This window comes from Culicoides brevitarsis, chromosome 3 (assembly GCF_036172545.1).
Source record: "Culicoides brevitarsis isolate CSIRO-B50_1 chromosome 3, AGI_CSIRO_Cbre_v1, whole genome shotgun sequence".
Classification (NCBI taxonomy): domain Eukaryota; kingdom Metazoa; phylum Arthropoda; class Insecta; order Diptera; family Ceratopogonidae; genus Culicoides; species Culicoides brevitarsis.
Window position 1 is genome coordinate 3,093,676 of NC_087087.1, and position 19,773 is coordinate 3,113,448.

Here is a 19,773-nt window from a genome sequence, read left to right on the forward strand (position 1 = left end):
AATAAACAAACAAAAATTAAAATTAAATAATTTAATTAATTTAATTTAAAATTAATTTTAAAAAATATATTTTTACATTTTCTGAAAGAAAAAAAAAATAAAAAATTAATTATTTTATTTATTTTAAATTTATTTATTTATTAAATTAATTTTTTTATTAATTAATTATTAAAAAATAAATTATTTTAAAATTATTTATTTATTTAAAATTATTAAAATGATGACTTTTGGTAATAAAAAAAATAAATAAATAAAAAGTCACGAAAACTTTTAATATTTTTAAACAGCATTGAGACACCGCTCTTTAAATACCCATAAAAGAGCTACAAGACTTCGCCACAATTTAATACATAAATAACTATTGCACATTGAACATTTTGTAGGTACAGCATATTCAAATTTATGTACATATTCGACTAGCTATAAATAAAGGGCAACATCCCTTGTTGAAATATATTGTTGCGCATAAACTAAGCCAAACACCCCTTTAATATAGCCTGAGCTTTATTGCAAGCCATGCAACGTGTGTGTGCGACGCTGATGCTGCTGTATCCCCGAAAACAACCTACACACACACACGTAAAATTTTAAAATTTATGTTACATGAAAACGTGTGATATCGATGCAAATAACAATGTATTTTAAGCCTCCATAGAAGATAAATTGGATGCTCCTGCTTAATAACACAACACAACACAAGCGAGCGACGAAAAAAAAAGTTTTCAGTATATGTCCCGGAAAATTGCAATAAAAAATTGTACAAAGAGCAACCATAAACAAGGAAAAAAGGACTGTGAGGCTGGCATTAAATTTTATTGCGTGTGTGTGTGTGTCAATATGATAGATGATCGCGCGCGGCGTTGTTTAAAGAGGATTAATCCTGATAATAGTTGCGAATAAGTCATCGGAATGGAATTTTTATAACATTATTTTGACACTTTTTTTAGGGTGTGATCTTTATTTTTTAAAAAATATATTTATAAAAAAGCAAACAAAAAGTTTTTGTTGATGTTTCAATCATTTTTATGACTGAATCAATCCTTTTGTTTGAAATATGAGGGTAAAAGTTGCCATTTTTTAAATTTATTGATGGCTTTTGAACTTTTGTGTTATATAAATTTATGAGAATAAGTCAATTTTTGAAAATTTATTATTTATTTTTGAAAAATTTTAACTTTTTTACCTGAATTTTTAAAATTATTTAAAAAAAATGAAATTTAGTACTAAAAAACAAATTTTAGTACTAAAATGTTTATTTTAAATAAAAATTTTATATCAAAATATTTTTTTTTTTAATTAAAATTACAAATTTCAGATTTAAGTGAATAATATTTTTATGAAAAAATTAAATTTTTGTTTAATTTTTTATACCTAATATAATTTAGTACAAATTTTAGTACAAAAAAAATATATTTTTGCGAAAATTATATATTTTTTAGTACTAAAAACTCGTTGAAGCCTTCAATTAAAATTTAAAAAAAAAAAATTTAATTTTTTTCATTCAATTCTTAAAAAGTTAATAAAATTTTAAATTAATTAAATTAAAATTTTAAATTATTTAAATAAATTTAAAGTTTTAGTACAGAAAATTAAAATTTAGTACTAAAATTTATATTTTTTAATTATTTAATAAAATTTTTACCCGTCAACTCAAAATAAAAAGAAAAATTTTTTAAATTTTAGTACAAATTTTAGAACATTAAGTTAAAATTTTTTAGTACAGAAAAAAAATTTAGTACTAAAAATTTTTTTAAATTTCATTAAAATTTTTACCTGAAAATTCAAATATAAAAAAAATCAAATTTTAGTAAAAATTTGAGAATATAAAATAATTTAGTACTAAAAATTTTAATTTTTATTATTTAATCAACTTTTTACTCAAAAACTCAAAATTTAGAAGAAAATATTTGCAAACAATAAATTTTTAGTACTAAAATCCTTCAAAACCTAATTAACACCCTCCCAAAAACACAACTCAACTTGAACCAAAATAAACATGAAGAAGCTTCAAATGTACTCAACGCACACGAAACATGCACACAAGTACAACTCAAACAAAACGAAAATGCTCATGAATAAAATTTACATTGTTTACTCTATATAACAAGCGCATGCAGCGACGACATGCCATTGCTAAAACACTTGCAGCGCACTTAAAATGATAAAATTACCGCTCGTATTTTTTTTTGTCATTAAATATAATTTTTATCCGTTACGAAAAATTTTCCTTCAAGCCTCACTTAAAAACAAATAATGATTAATCAATCAATTTTATTCAAATTCCGCGTCGTCGTTTCGATTTGTATTTTGTGTAGATGCACATTTTGTGTCATAAAAAGTCAATTATCATAACAATACGCATGAAATTTATAACAATTGTTATCAATTCGATGCAATCTGTCCAATAGATCACATCCTGTTTTCTCCTCTTGCAACATATAGAATTGTATATGTTATGAAAATAAACATATATAACATGATAGAAACATAAATTTATTTCCAATCAATGATAAAAAAAAAGTTAAAAAATTTATTTAGAAACATTTTTTTTTGCTCGTTATGCAATATATATATATACCCTATGGGCGAAAAACGGGTCAGATTGATCCCTTAAGAGAATTTTTATGATCTTTTAAGGCTTGGGGTCTTCAAATAAGGCCCTCAAGCTTTTTTGAAATGAAAAATTTAAAATTTTTTTTTTTTTTTTTTTTTTTTTTTTAAAATAAAAAAAATTCGGAATTTCTCCATGTAAAAGTTTGAGGGCCTTATTTCAAGACCCCAGGGCCTTAAAAAAAGGTTATTTCGTCCCACAAAAATTCTCTTAAGGGATCAGGTTGACCCCTCAGGAGTCAACTTGATCCCTTAAGAGTATTTTTTTGATCCATTAAGAGAATTTGTTCCATTAAGAGTTTAATCTGATCTCTTAAAGGGTCAACCTGATCTCCTTTCGAGTCGATCATGCATCTGCAGACCCAAAAATTTGAATCAAGAGGTCGTTTTGATCCCTTAAGAGGTTAATATGATCATTTAAGAGATCAAATTGAACTTTTTAAGGGATCAAATTGATCTCTTAAGGGTTCATATTGACCTCTTAAGAGCTCAAAATGATCTCTTGGGTCTCATTTTTTGGGTCTGTAGATGACCAACTCGAAAGGAGATCAGGTTGACCCTTTAAGGGATCAGATTGAACCCTTAATAGAACAAATTGATCAAAAAAATTATCTTAAGGGATCAAATTGACTCCTGAGGGATCAGCTGATCCCTTAAGAGATCAATCTGACCCGTTTTTCGCCCATAGGGTAAAATGTTATACAAATATTATACTAACATATAGAAAATATATATAAAGTAAGTTATTGAATTGACAAATTAAAGCTAACATAAATAACTGATTCGCTGTAGGGTTAATTGATAAATTTATTGGGCGGGTAGTAGTTTTTGCAACCCTTAATTGCAATTTCGCCGCATCATATATATGATGTTATATATGTTCCGTACATAATTTAATAATAATATAAATCACCAATTATAAATAAATATAATTTTGGTTTGTCGTTCGAACAATAATAATCGAATAATAAGATCAGCAGGAAGGGTGTCAAGCCTTTTTTTTTGGCAAATATTTGTTTGTTAAAAATTATTATAATTATAAAGGTTCATCCTATATATTTTTTATTTATTATTATTATTAATGTTTATTTACTTTTTTTTCGGAAAAAAGGCAAACAAGGATATGAGAAATTAAAAAATAAAAATTAAAAATAAATTATCAGTCCGTTCGATCTCTTCAATAGGATTTTAATTTATCAGGGAAAGGGTTGCGCCATAAATCAAATAGATTTATAACGTTTATTTTTTGTGTGTGCCAGTTTTTTTTTTCGTTCAATGAGTACGAAATACATAATATAATTTAATATGGCGTCGTGCGGACTCACAAAAAAATTGTCTCCGTTTCCTTCGGAAAGTTATGTCGTCGCAACGATAACAATTAATAAATTCAAACAAGTTTATTTATTTATTCAAAACGCATATTTAAAACCCTTTTTGCGATCTCGTGCCTGTGTAAGCAAATATAGCATAAAAAACACCCTCTCCCGCCTTCTAAATAGTATAAATAAAAGAAAAAAGTTTTTTTCTACATTCTTCAAGAAATGTGCTCGCAGACAAGTGCAGCGCAATGGAGAAGGGGTAAAATGTTGTTTTATTTTAGAATTATGTGTTTGAATATATTTATACATGTATAAGAATAAATTAATTTCTTTTGTATAATAATATCCTTCTGTACCCGCACATAATTTATTTACAAAAAGAGACATTTTGTATTTGTAAAAGAAGGACTTTTAATGTAAAATGTATAAAACATTATAATGAATGTTTTAAGAAAGTAACTCTTCGCATAGCTCACAGAGGCAAAATTTATGGGGTTGTATTAATGTTTAATTTTTTAGTTATTATTATTATTAACTAAGCTTGATGAGCAAAGTATCTAACCCTCAGTTCATTCAAGTTTCTTGCCAAAAAAAAAATGAATTAAAAATCACAGGTGTTTATCTCATATATCTTCTTCGCGTTCTTCTTTTGTGTTCGTTTTTTGGCAGTTTATGGTATCATGGAAGCATGTTTTTGTGGAAAAGGTGTTTAGATTACTGCACTGCAAATGATTTTTTGTCTTATGAATTTTTACATGAATTTTAAAATTGAATTTATTTTTAATGAATTTTAAAATTTCAAGCTTAATTTAAAAAATATAAAATATTATTTAAAATATGTTTAAAACATATTAAAAATATATATTTAAAATTTTAATAATTTTTATTTATTTATTTATATTTTTTTCAATTAAAAAATATTAAAATATTTGAAATTGCTTAAAAATTTAATATAATTTATTTTTAAAAAAATAATTTTATTGAATTAATTAAAAATTTTTATTAATAACTTTTATTAATAATTTTTTAATATATAATTTTTTTATATATTTTATTACAATTTATTTTATTATAAAAATTTTTAAATCTAAATTTTAAATCTCAAATTTTATAAAAATTATTATTTTTTTTTTTAATCTTTTAAAAAAAGTTTTATTTTTTATGAACTTTAAGCAATTTAAATTAATTAAACAAAATAAAATAAAAATCATCATAAATATAAAATATAAATAAATAATTTAATTTAAAAAAAATCATTTCGAAAACTGAAAATTTTTATTAAATAATTTTTATTTATTGAAATAAAGTCAAAATTATATTTAAAAAATATTTTTTCAATGTATATAAATTAAAATATTTTTTTAAATATATTTTTTTTTTAATTTTTGTCATTTTAATAAAAAAATTAACAGTTAATTCAAAATATTCGTTAAAAAATTAAATTTTATTAAAAAAAATTATTTTAAATAAAATAAAATTGAAAAAATTAAAATTAATTAAAAAAATAAAAATTTATTAAAATTAATAAAAAAATTTAATTAAGTTAAAATTGAAAAAAAATAAATAATATTGATAAATTTTTAATTTATTAAATTTTTTTATTTACATATTTATTTTATAAAAAATTTCGATCTTAAGAATTTTTAAAGCTTTTAAGAATTTTAAATAAAAAAAAATAGTAAAATTTAATTTTTTTACTTTAAAACGCCTTACAGTGTCTCCTATACCGACTTAAAGCCTTGCCATACTTCAAAAGTCCCATACTTGAGTATTTGTTGTTGTTTATATGCGATATCAAAACCACATGGTGTATCGCAAGTAGCGCATAATTTCGCATATATACGCGAAGATATATCTTTTTAAAGCGTAATGTAATTTACGCCTGTATGGGTATGATGCGATATGTTTCTCCTTGTGTTTTTACAGCATAATTGTGTAATTTGCATGAATTATTTGGATGATAAAAGAGGTGCTACCTCATACTTTATTATGCTTTATGATCGTTTTGCGTTGCGCTTTTATTAATGCGCGCGGTATGTTTTATTAATTATATTTAACAACAGGCAGGAGGGAGGCAAAGAAAGCATTTTTTCGGCTACAATTTGTTGTTTTTCGCGCATTTTCCTCCTTTTTTCTCGTGCTTGAGTGTGTGTGACATTTCGCATTTTGCACAGAAGAAGAAGAAAGATCACGAAAGTTGAGAAAAAGCGGGAGAGCGAATGTAATTTGTAGCATATGGCGAAATTTATAACTTTTATCTAATAATTTTCTTCTTTTTTTCGTGTCTTTTCAGGTAAGAGATACACAGAATCTCTTGCTGGCTCATTACTACCCGACTGGATAGGTAAGTCGTCGCTTTTTTATTATTATTTATTTATTTTTTTGATTTATTTGTTTATTTCTTCAGCGGTTTGAGTTCATGAAATAAATTTTTGTGTTAAGAATTTTTGATAGAATTATTTTTTTAATTAAAATATTAATATTTAAATTTTAAAAAAATAAAATAAATTTAAAAAAAATAAAATAAAATTTAAAAAATGTTTAATTAAATTTAATTGTTCAAATTTAATTTTAAAAATATATAAAAAATTAAAATTAAATAAAAATTATTAAAAGAAAATTATAAAAAATTAAAATTAAATTAAAAATATTTGATTAAATTAATAAAAAAAAAAATAAAATTTAATTAAAAAAAATATTAAATAATTAAAAAAATATTTATTTAAATTTAATAATTAAAAAAAATCAAATTCAATTTAAAAAAAATTTTAAAAAATTAAAAAAAAATAGAAAAAAATTTTGTAAAATTAAAAATAAAAAAAAATAAAATTTTAATTAAAGAAATAATTCTTGCAAAAATTTTTAATTATTAAAAAAAATAATTCATGAACTCATTCATTATTTTTTTTTATAAATTTACGTTTTACTTTGTATTATTAAAATTATTCTTTTTTACAAAAAAAAAATAATATTAATTATTTACGATTTTTTTTATATTTTTAATTATTATGCATTCTCATGAATTTTTTATGTTGTTTAATTATTTATTCATAAATTCCTTTATTTATGTATTTTATTAAATTATATTTTTTTTTTGCCACAAACCTTCCAATGTTACGTGGTAATAATGAGACTAAGCAAAAGAATCATGTAAGTTAAAAAATAAAAAAAAATATTTATTTATTTTTTAAATATTTAAAAAAAATTAAAATAAATCTTTTTTCCGTATCAAATGATTTATTTACCAAATCTAACGTTTTATTCATATTTATCTAAAAGAAAACTTTTTATTTAAAAAAAATAAATAAATTAAAATTAAACAACAATAAATTGGAATGCGTGTATAAATAACACCTCGACCGACATTTTTCGAGTCCTCGAAATAAATAAATTTAAAGAGATAAGATTTTTCTCTCCGATAATTTACAAAACAATGAAAAAAAAATCCTTAGAATTTTAATCTTTGTGGACCTAACACAGTGAAAGCGAATGTTTTTTATCATTTTCGAAAATGTTTAATGGTGAGAGAGAAACGACAAAAATAAATAAATAGATAAATTATGGCGGTTTGACAAATAATAAATAAAATGAAATCATGCTACGAGACGACATCGAAAGGAGGAAACGAAATTTTGTTAATATAATAATATTATTATACTAATTTCTTAATGGATTCTCGGGGTTTGCGTTTACAAAATCAATCGATTAACCGAGCAAACGACATATTTTCGGTTCATTCAAGCGACTTTTTGTTTCGTCTTCAATTTATTTTTTTGGTAGAGGGGGACTCTTCGAGATTTATTACATTTTATAACATTACGACGGAAAACCGATGCATATTTTATGTGTACAGCAGAGCGCAAGAGTGCGAGGGATCCGATGATAAATGTCTTTGAAAAACGATGGCGTTTGTCGTCTCCCATCCCGCAAATTATTTGTGCGCCTTGTGGCACGATTTTTCCGTAAATTCAGCACAAAATCCACTCGAAATTTATATAAATGAGATCGATTAGGTGTTTTATTGACGTTACTTCTCTTTTTTTGTGTTGTTGTTGTTGTTATGCGTTCCCTTACTTCCCTCCCTTCGACGATGGTTAAAGTGCCTCCTTTGCTTTGGTAACGACACAGGTTCGTTATTTACACAAAAAAAAAAGTTTTTGTGTGATATCGCGTATCATAGATCTTTTTGAGTGTTCCTTGAAATTGTGAAGAAGGCATTTTTCGCAGATATTTTATTTTACTGACAATTTTTGAAAAAAATTAATTCAAAAAAAAAAAAAAATTATGAAAAATTTTATCAATAAATATCTAAATTAAAGAGAAAATTTCAATTTATTTGAAAAAAAAAATTTTTTTTTGAATAATTTTAAGCCTTAAAATAATATTTTACGCCTAAAATTTTTTTTCATTTAATTTTTATGGAAATTATCATTTAAAAATATTTTTTTGATATTTAGTACTTTAAAAAATTTATAAAAAATTCTTTTAAAAATAATAAAAAAAAAAATACTGAAGTATGAAAAAAAATTTAGAAGTAAAATTTCCCGAAAATTTTAATTAATTTAAATTTTTAAGATTTTTGATGAATTTTTTATAATTTATTTCAAAATATTAGAATTTTTTTAAATTAAACTTTTGAAATAAATTTAAAAAAATTCATCAAAAATCTTAAAAATTTAAATTAATTAATATTTTCGAGAAATTTTACTTCTATTTTTTTCATACTTCAGTATTTTTTTATTATTTTTAAAAGAATTTTTTATTAATATTTTTAAGTATTAAACATCAAAAAATTAATAAATTATAATTTTTAATTATTTTTTGAGTATTTAAATATTTTTTTTTTAAAATTATTTTACGAACCTCAAATATTTTTTTTTATTAAAAAATAATCATTAAAAATTATTTTTATTATAAAGAAAAAAAAATTTTAATGAAAATTTTCATAAAATTAAATAAAATAATTTTTTCTTTATAATAAAAATAATTTTTAATGAAAATTTTTTTAATAAAAAAATATTTGATAAATTTTTTTTAAATTATAAAATTTCTGAAAAATTAATTTTAAAATAATTCTCGCTAAAAAATTTGTACTTAAAATAACAAATCTTCACAATTCATAGAAACAAGGGAACCCATAAAATATAAAATGTGTTTCAAAAAAAAAATCTTAGGTACCAAAAAACATTTATATATAAAACGAGACGGTGATAAAGATAAGAAACACCGAGAGAAATTTTCGGGGTACTATTTACAATGTTTTAAGGCAACAATTGCTCATTTTCTTGTTCGTGCCCCATACAAACCTCACACGCAGCTAAACAAACGAAGAAAAATAGATCTTTTTAGCCCAGAAATACATTCCTCGACTATTTACTATGCGAACGCACACACACTCGCACACATTCGAAATGATTTAATGTGTTTTTATAACCACGCCTTTTATGACGTAATTTTATAACTTCTCTGAATTGGGGATACCGCACGTACACACGTACCGAACAATATTTTATATTTAAATGTGGTGCTTTGCTCACAAAAATGTAAAAGGTACAAAATATAGCCGATTTTATAGCATGTCACGCTATAAAACACAAATAAAACAGGGTCATAAAAATCAATAATCAGATAATTTTCTTAAACACCTTGTCTTTTACTCGTTTGGCTGTTTGTTTGTTTATTTGTTCGTTCTCCGGTATGCCATGCCATGCCGCACATTGTTAAATTTTAATTTTATTATTTTTTTATATTCTTTCCAGTCATTTAAATAATTATTATTACTATTGTGCATGTTGTTTTGATGCGAAATTCAGGTAGCTCTTGAATGAGAAAATAAAAATGAATTTAAATTGGCATCGTGTGCCGCTGATTATTTATTTTTTGTGATTTTATCACTTTTGGACATTGATCTATAAGAATTCCTGAAGCGGATTTCAATACGGATTAATTTAAATTTTATCCCTCCCCCTCCCCCCTGAAAATTTTTCGATTTAAATTGAAATTTTGGTTTAATTTTTTTACATTTTATCATTTTTGCCGTGACTTTTCATAAATTTTAAATTTCAAGCGTTTTGCTTTAATTTGAACTTTCATCCCTCCCCCTCCCCCCGTACAGAGAATTTCGTTTTAAACGAGAAAAAATGTTTATTTTTGTATATTTTATCATTTTCGGACATCAATCTCCATAAATTTCCGTTTCTCAAGTGGTTTGAGGGATAAAATTAATTGAAATCCCTCCCCCTTCCCCCTATAAAAATTTCCCTTTAACGGAAAAAACTACTTTTTCGAGTTAATTAAATATATTTTATCAGGATCACATTCCGTTTCAAGCCAAATGCCAAAAAAAAAACGAAAAAGGAAGATAATGAAATCTATGACCCGAAAATTTCTAAACATCATCATGGACTGCGCATGTGATTTTATGGAGTTTCTTTCTTTATTTTTCTTTATTTTTTTTTTAGGAAGATGAATGAAGAATCTCTCTTGTTTACAACAACAACAACAAACATGCAAAGGCAAAAAAGAGCCGAGCACACAATATATCAAGGAAAAACTTGGTATAACGATCAATAAATTTATCTCGTGTTTTCCTTTCTTGCGTTCGTACTTCGGGGTACTAATGTGCTGCTTGTGCACAAAAGAAAAGACAACAAAACATTTCTCTTCTTTTTTCCATGCTTTTCTTCTCTCGTACAAAATATATATACAAAGAGAAAAAAAAACTTGCAAAAAAAAAAGAAATTCTTTATCAAAATGTTGTCGAGGAGTCGTCGTCGTCGTTGTCGATGTCGGCACGAAGAGATATCGACACACGAGAGCTGTATGAATGTTAAATGAGAAATTTTCCGGATTTTTCCTTGTTATTAATGGGAATTTGATAGCTCTCAGATAAGGGATTGAATGAAAAAGCGTCGTTGTCGCTCCTCGGTGAAATTGTACAGAAAAAAAAACAACTATTTATTTACCAAATAAGGTTGAAGAAAAATGAATGTGCAGTACATAAACCAATTGTCGAATATAAATATTTTTCGTTCGGGACACAAAAATACATCTCTGCTCGCTTTTTTTTCTCTTCCAACTTTAGTTTAGTTCAATTTAGTTTCTGTATTTTTCGTGTGGCAAGTGCAGAAATATTTATGTGCGATAAAATTTTCTAAATAGACACAAGAATTTCTCCGGAGTCAATGTTGTTGTTCATTATATTTATTTAAAGAGAGGGGCACAAACTTCGACCCGGAATAGTTTTTGTATATGGAAATTCTTTTAAAAGTGATAAATTAGTTCGTTCATTGACGTATGGGGGGCGTTTTTATTGTTTTTATTTAAATTTGAAAATTTTCTTTAGAATTTTCTTCAAAAATTCTTCAAAAATTAATAAAATTAATTGTTTATGTTAAAAATATTTTCATTTGAGAAAGAAATTGATCAATTTTGATATATTTTAAATACTGAAGAATTTTGGCGCCATTTTTATATAGAAAAATTTGAAAGTTGATCTTTTTTTAAAAATGGCGCCAAATTTATCTAAAATTGAAATTCTTGAAAAATTGTCAAAAATTAATTATTTTTGTTAAATATTTTCATTTAAGAAAGAAATTGATTGATTTTAATATATTTTAAATTCTGAAAAATTTTGGCGCCATTTTTGTAAAGAAAAATTGATCTTTTTAAAAATGGCGCCAAATTTTTCTTATATTTCAAAATATATGAAAAATCGTTTAATATGTCTCAAATTACAACTTTTAACACTTTTTAAAAAATATATTCCTTAAAATTTTGTGAAAATTTATTTTTTTCATATTTTAAAATCTTTTAATATGAAAATGGCGCCAAATTCAAATTTTTGTTTGAAAATTTAAAAAAATATTATTCAAAAATAATTTTTTTTTGTCATTTTGAATAATTTATTTTTAAAAAAAAAAAAAAATATTTAAAAACATAAAAAATTATTAATATAAAAATTTTAATCCAAAATAAAAAAAAAATTTTTTCTATGAAGCACGAAAATTCAAATATTTTTTTATTAAAATAATTTTTGTGTAATTTTAAACATTTTTTGAATAAAATCATTAAAGTTTGAATGAAATTTAATTTTTTTCATTAAAAATTCTTCACTCGGAGGCAAAAATTTAATTATTTTCTTATAAATTTTTTTTTTTTTATTTTTATCAAAAATTATCAAAATTAGTATCAAGATCAAATCTTTGACAAAAAATTAAAGCTTTAAAACGGCACATTTTTGGTAATTTTCCATAAATTTAAGCTACTACGCCCCTGCTTCGCTACAGAGTACAGTACAATCACATCTGCTGCGTTGCTGCCTGCCAAAGAAAGCTTTTATTTTGCCATACGACGACGACGACACAAAAAGAAACAACAACAACAACGCGAGTTATTTATCGCATAGTAAACAACATTAAAAATCTATTTATTTTTTTTATCGTAGACAACACAAGATTCTTTCTTTCTTCTCCATGATACGAATAATATTTAAATGCACTTAAAATCTTGAATTTTAATTTTTTTGATATATTTCACATTTTCGTTCATTTTGATTTGCGGTTGAATTCGATGAGAGACTTTTTTTGATGTTTTCTCCTTGTTTTTGTGCAATTTTCATGAAATTTTGTGGTAACTTTACGAGTTGTCAGTCGATTTATTCGTTAGACACAAATTTTTGCATTAATTGTCGCAAAAAATAACTAAAAACTAAATAAAAAAGGTTAAAATTTATGCGCGTTCAAGTCACCGTTTTTGTTATAAACTGCCAATGACGCAATAATGGCTGTCGTTTTCGTTAAGTTCTCTCATCACGCGTATTTTATTATGTGCTTTTTCTCTTAATCGGCTTTTAATATAAATCTGTATAGATACACGCTGCACGCACACATTTGAAATATTGTTTCGGCAAGTGATGTACTACTGCCGTAAAAACATAACGAACGCGCATACCTCATACACACGTACAGCACAGAGCTACGGGCTGCACGACGACACATAATAATAATAAAGAGAAATGGACGATTGAGAAGAATAAATGTGCTCAAAAAAACAACAAAACAACGAAAGAGAGAGGGAATTTGCCGGTACAATAAATTTTTGTTGGTAGGGGTATCAGCCTATACACGTATACTACCATACATCTGTACGAGTATACGTGTATGTATGGATACGTACGGAAGATTCTCTCTTGTTTTTCTTCGCAAAAGTACATAACGAGACGTTGGTATATAAACACTTGTACCCGAGAGTGACTTGACTTTTATCGTATACATAAACTATATCAAAATACACATAAAAATGTTCACAATTTTCTTCGTAGCGACGACGTCATATCACATGAGTTATAGGATTGATATTGATTTATTTCCGAGGCAAAAACGAAAAAAAAAATTTTTTATTTATTCGAGAATATAAAATAAATTGTCAACAAGAGTCTTTTAATTAATAACATTGAAGAGCATGAGACACACATGGCTTTTAAATGCAGAATGTAAGATAAGACAAAAAAAATCTGAGACGAACCTTAATTGATTTTCCTGAAATTTTATTCACAGCTGTCTTTTTTGTGATCCATCGATGCTTTTAACGAAAACCAAAAATTATTGACGTTCTGCTCGAATGGGTTAAATAAATTATAATCCAGTTTTGTGTCTTCAGATGTTGATGTTGAATTAACGTTTGTCGTCTATTTTTAATTGATTTTTGTTAAATTAACCATTTTTTGAAAAATTATGAATATTGGCTGAAAATAAGAGAAAAATATTTAAATTAATTTTTAAAAAATAAATATAAACATTAAATTCGAAAAATTATTTTTTAATGAATTTAACAATATGAATTTAATTTTTTTTTTTATTTTTATAAAAATTCAATAATTTTAAAATTATTTTTTTTTTAATTAATAACTGATAAATTAAATTAATTAATAATAAAATTAAATAATTTTTGTAAAATTATAAGATTTTAAGAATAAATTTTTTATTTATAAAATCTTATTTTTTTTACAAAAAATATTTAATTTTATTTTAAATTAATTTAATTTATTAATTTTAAAAATAATTTTTAAATTATTGAATTTGTACAAAAATTTAAAAATTTTTAATTCATAATTTGTCTATCATTAAATATAATTATAAAAAAAAATATTTTTATTTTTTTTCAATAAAAATTTTACAAGTTTTCTATTTAAAACCGAAAAAATAAATATTAAAATTAAATTTTTATTTAATTATTTTTTTTTTTCAATTTTAGTCAAAATTCATGAACGTTTTAAAAATTAATTTAAAAAAAAATAATTAAAAAAAAATAATTTAAAATTTAAATTATTTTTTTTTAAATTAATTATTAAAATTAAAATTAAAATTAAAATAAATTAATTAATGAATAAAAATTTTATAAAAATTAAAAAAAAATATTATTCAAGAAATTTAATTATTAAATATAAAAATTTTAAAAAATTTTATTTTATTTTTATAAAAAAAAAATTAAAAAAATTTTTAAAAAATTTTTTAAAATTAAAAAATATTTTAGTCCCGAAATCAATCCGTGCTAAAAACAAAACAAAAATATATCAAAAAATTCAACGAACAACTTATAAAAGCATAAACTAAAATAAAAAAGAAATATGGCTTCTTTTGTGTATCACATTATTATAATAATATAAAATAATCATAAAAATCTTACCTGCTCGCTCGCGACGACGACGAGAAGATGTGATGATGATAGTTCCCTTACTAAAAAAAATAATTTAGATGTTGCGCCCATTTTTATGTTTTTATTTTAGTTCAGTAGTTTAGTTGCGAAGAAGACGTTAATGTCTCAATTTTGGCTTGATTTTAACTTAATTCATTAAAAAATGTAAAAAAAAAATATTTTTAAAAAAATCTCGTCTCGTTACGAGAAAGACTCCGAAGGTAATAAAGTGATAAAAATATTTATTGCTTAAAAAGTGCAAAAAAAAAAATAACAAAAAAGTGAAAAAATGAATAGAATAGAAAAATAAAATAAAAGAAGAGAAAGTTATTAACATGCATGACAAAATATTACGTAAAAATTTGTCCTTTTTTTATTGTTTACAATTTTTTGTGTGAATGCAATGTGCAGAAGAGACGTCGTCATAATTTTTATGGCAAAACATGTCATATTTTGTGAGTTATTGCCAGAAATTCCTCAAAAAAGAAAGTTTCTCTTCCTTTATGTCGTCGCATTGTGTCGTAATTTCGGTTTTTTATCATCATCTATCCTTGAAGGTGCTTTCTCTTTGCCTTTCTTCTATTCTTCAGCACTGATAAAAGGCAAAAAAAGAATATTTTCAATTGTAATGTTACGCAATTTTTGCATCCCTTTTTATTTTTTCGGCACAGTATGATCGTTTCCTTTGAAATTCCTTCGAAACTTTCTAAAAAAAAAAACAAAACAAAAAATATGAAGAAATTTAAAATCATAAAAGGCAATAAATTTTTACAACCCTTATGTATTTGAGAAAATTGGCATCCGTGGCTCCCCCGAGGGTTAGAAAAACATTCGACACGCCAAAATTGAGTGATTCTTGTGTTTTTTATGTCATCTGGTTAACATCCTCCTATAAAGCGGCACTTCATATAAATGGCGAATATTGAGTGCGAGTCATAAAACACTTGTTTCTCATACTCTCTAAAGCATTTTTTGGAGGAGAATTTATAATAAATTCCGACGACGACGCATTGACTGCGTTCAAAAATGTGTAAATTTTATTGCCAAAGTTTTAATCTTCTCATATATTTTTTTGAATTTTAGAACAATAATGGCAATTATTATTCTTCTCTCATATAAGGAGAGACATGCGAGATTATAACAAAGGCAGACATAATTATATTGACAAATATCTAACGATGAGGAGTGATACAAAAAATTATAAAAGTTGTCGTTTGAAATTTGTGTGATGATTTTAACGGATTTTGAGCCCAATGCACATTTTGAAATTTTTTCGTGAATATTTTTAAAGTTTTTTTTATGAGATTATTTTTGTTTTAATTTAAAATTCAAATTTTCAAAATTTTTAAGTAATTTTAACATTGTGACATAGTCCAGAATGTATTTTAAAAATTTTCCCAATGCACATTTCAAAATGTTCCTTAATGAATTTTTAAAATTTTGAGCAAGGATTTGAAATCTTATACATTTTTTAAGTCTTCATATGATATTGAAAAATTAAAATTTTGGCCCAATGCACAAAATTTTTTAATTTTAAATTTTTCCCAGTTTACATTTTAAATTTTTACCCAATGCAAATTTTACATATTTTTTTTATTTAAAATTTTAAAAATATTACCTCAATTTAAGTTAAATATTTTAAAAATTATATCCCAAAATAAAATTTTAAATTTTTGACCTAATGCACATTTCAATATGTCCCTTAATGTATTTTTAGTATTTTAAGTAAGGATTTAAAATTTTATACATTTTTTAAGTCTTCATATGATATTAAAAAATTAAAATTTTGGCCCAATGCACAAAAATCTTTTGAATATAAAAATTTATCCCAGTTTACCTTTTAATTTAAAATTTTGAAAATATTGGCTTTATTTTTAATTAAAAATTTTAAAATAAATTATAGCGAAGGCTAAAACAAATTTTAAAATTTTGACCCAGTGCACATTTTAAAATGTCTCCGAATGTATTTTCAGAATTTTTAGCAACGATTTGAAATTTTATGCACATTTTAAGCTGTTTTATGATTAAAATCTTCAAGTTTTAGCCAAAATTACAAAATTTTTCTTAAATGAAATTTTTGACCCAATGCACATTTTAAAATTTCCCCCAATGTTTATTTAAAATTTTAAACAACTCAACATGACAAATTATATAAAAATTTCTCTAATGCTTTAAAATTTTTTTGTCGTCATGAACTTTAGTGAAGCGAGAGAGAGAACCCAATTTAAAAGTTCAATTAAATTACACCAGTTTATTACGGCAATGATTTATGATATTGATAAATGATAATAAACTAATAAAACAAATGGCGATACAATGCCTGTTCCCCGAAAATTATGCAGCTATAGAGCAAAACCTGTTAAACCTTGTGTGTTTGTGTGTGTTGGCGCAATATATTAGGGATCCGTAAAATATACAAAACCAATTATTTTCCAATTGTAAATTTTGGGAAAACACTGCATACACTCGACATATATGTATATTTTTGGGGGCTGGCTTGTTGTTATAGATGAAAATATATTTGCTTTGAATATATTTAATATTAGTGCAACACTGTCTCGAAGCGAACCGAGAGAGATATAATAATGTACAATTATTATTGTTCTGATTTTACATGCACTTCTATCTATTATTATTATTTTTGGTAAAAATTTTTAAAATATATTATTTAGTTTTAACAATGCACGAGATGATTTAAAAGTCAAAGTTGTGTGAACGAGAAAATGCGACAAAATCTGCTCTTTTGCTCGTGCCGAGACACTAAAACATATTATAAATTGGTATCACGCACCACAAAATATTAATAACTAGACTTTTATCCATATATTTTAAAGATTATGTTGCTGCATGCACTCTCGGTTCGGTTTTAATTTGTGCATATTGCGTTAATTATACATTATGAGCGAGAGAGATATTGAACATATATGTTGCTGATGATAAATCCTAAATATTGCATTGTATTTTAATAGAGTGCAAATATATTTTATGAAGTGTCGTCGTGCACTTGTTCGATGTGCGCGAATTTTCGTTGATACGATAATTTATAATAATAATGTGCGGAGAGAACTAAAGAGCCATTCATAAAATATTAACAATAAATAATTGCTAATGATAAAAAGTGATACATGTACGCGACGGTGAAATGTTATAATAATCAAATCATGATTTATGAACTTTGGCGGATGTTCGATTTATTTGTTTTAAATTGAAAGTGAACATTTTTATTGGTAATTATGTTATATAACAACAATAATTATCATATATAATTATTTATATACTTTATAAAAATTTATTAATTATAATTTTATTATTATATATTAAAATTTTTATAAAGTATATAAAAAAATTATAATTATTACTTTTTTATATATAAAAATTATGTTATAATATATTAAAAATTTATATTTTAACATTATTTAAAGAAAAATTATATAAAACATTTTTAAAATTTAATAAATAAATTTAAAATTTTTATAATAAATAAAAATATATGTTAATAATTTATATTAAAAATTTAATTTTTATATAAAAAAAAATATTTTTTTGTAAAAATTTATTAATAAAATAAAAGTTTATACTTTTAATAAACATTAAAATTTAATATAATTATTAAAAAATTTTATATTTTTATACAAATTCAATTAATTTTACGTAAAATAATATATTTTTTTTATAAATTAATAATAAATATTATAAATTGTTAAAATTTTTATATAAAAAATAATTATTTTCAAATTTAATACGATTTTATTATAATAATATATAAATTTTTTATTATAAATAAAAATATATGTTAAAAATATATTAAAAATTTAACATATATTTTAAATTTATTATAATAAAAACTTAATAAACATTAAAATTTAATATAATTATTTAATTTTTTATTAAAATAATAAAAATAATTTAAAAATAATATTTTTATTATAAATTAATAATAAATATTATAAAATGTTTAAATTTTTATATAAAAAATAATTATTTTGTATAATATTTTATACATTTTTATAATAATATAATTTTATACATGTTGAGAATTATTCAAATAATTACTTTTTAATATATTTTTCAAGTATTAACAAAGAAAATATATAAAAAAATAATAATCAATAAACATTATTTTAATACAAAAATTGATTATTTATTATTATTTTACATGTTTACAAACATTATACATATTTAAGAATATAATTTAAAAAATTATTATTGATAATATCAATAGAAAATTATAACTTTCAATAAATTATCATGATATTTATTCGCATGTTTATATAAAAAATAATAACAATAATTAGTCGTGATAACTTTAAACTCACGATGATGAATGTTGAAAAAAGTACAAAATCCATTATTAGCAAAATTTAAATCTCAAATCCATGATAATAACCTTTTGTCCATAGGTACATACATGCAATAAATAGCTATCTGATTATATATATTATTAACTAAAAACAATTTTCGCCTAAACATGTCTAACGTTGTACATAAATATATATTGTTGTGCATTCTATAAACAAACTTGATACCATTAATTTACTTGATCTTAAAAGTTAGAGGTACATAATACAAAAACAACAAGTTACAGTATACATATTATTAACTCGTGTAGCGATGCAGTTTGTGTGTAACAATAATAATAATAATAGACAAAATATACATATTATGTACATAAGTTTTTGCTGCAAGTCGTCGTCGTCGCAGCGCAAAGTTAGGTAAATAACGACAGAGCTTACATGTCTGCTTGCACACAGGGGATAATTTATTAATATGATGACGTTAAATACGGGCTACCATGCATTGTTAAGTGATTTTAATTAGCTTTAAGCCAATTAGCTCTTTTACTTGTTGTTTGAAACAAAAAAAAAAGTTACGCGAAGTAGGAAAAAATTTCGCCATTCTATTGATTGGGCGTTTCTCGTTGGAGATTTATATTTATTCCGCACCAAGAAAGGCAAATAAAATATCATGAAGTAATCCTGTTTGACATTAATTTTTAATCAAACGTGAAATTGAACTCCGTGCACGACACCCTTTTCGAACTTTTTCCTCTCTATCTCTCTCTCTAACTTCTTACTTGTTAAAGCATTATATTTTTGAAGTAAAAGTCGCTTTTATGGTTCATTAGAAGTCTGTTTGTAACAAATTTTAA

The 19,773-nt window shown here is 23.3% G+C and overlaps 1 protein-coding gene across 1 annotated transcript in view; it reads left to right on the top strand.

The window, feature by feature from the left end:
* The window catches only part of LOC134833049 (homeotic protein ultrabithorax-like), a 58,117-nt gene that overhangs the window by 14,003 nt on the left and 24,341 nt on the right, over nucleotides 1–19,773 (top strand). Inside the window, exon 3 of the mRNA XM_063847212.1 lies at nucleotides 6,223–6,273. Within this exon, the coding sequence (XP_063703282.1) occupies nucleotides 6,223–6,273 (51 nt within the window). The remainder of the gene's footprint in view (nucleotides 1–6,222; nucleotides 6,274–19,773) is intronic.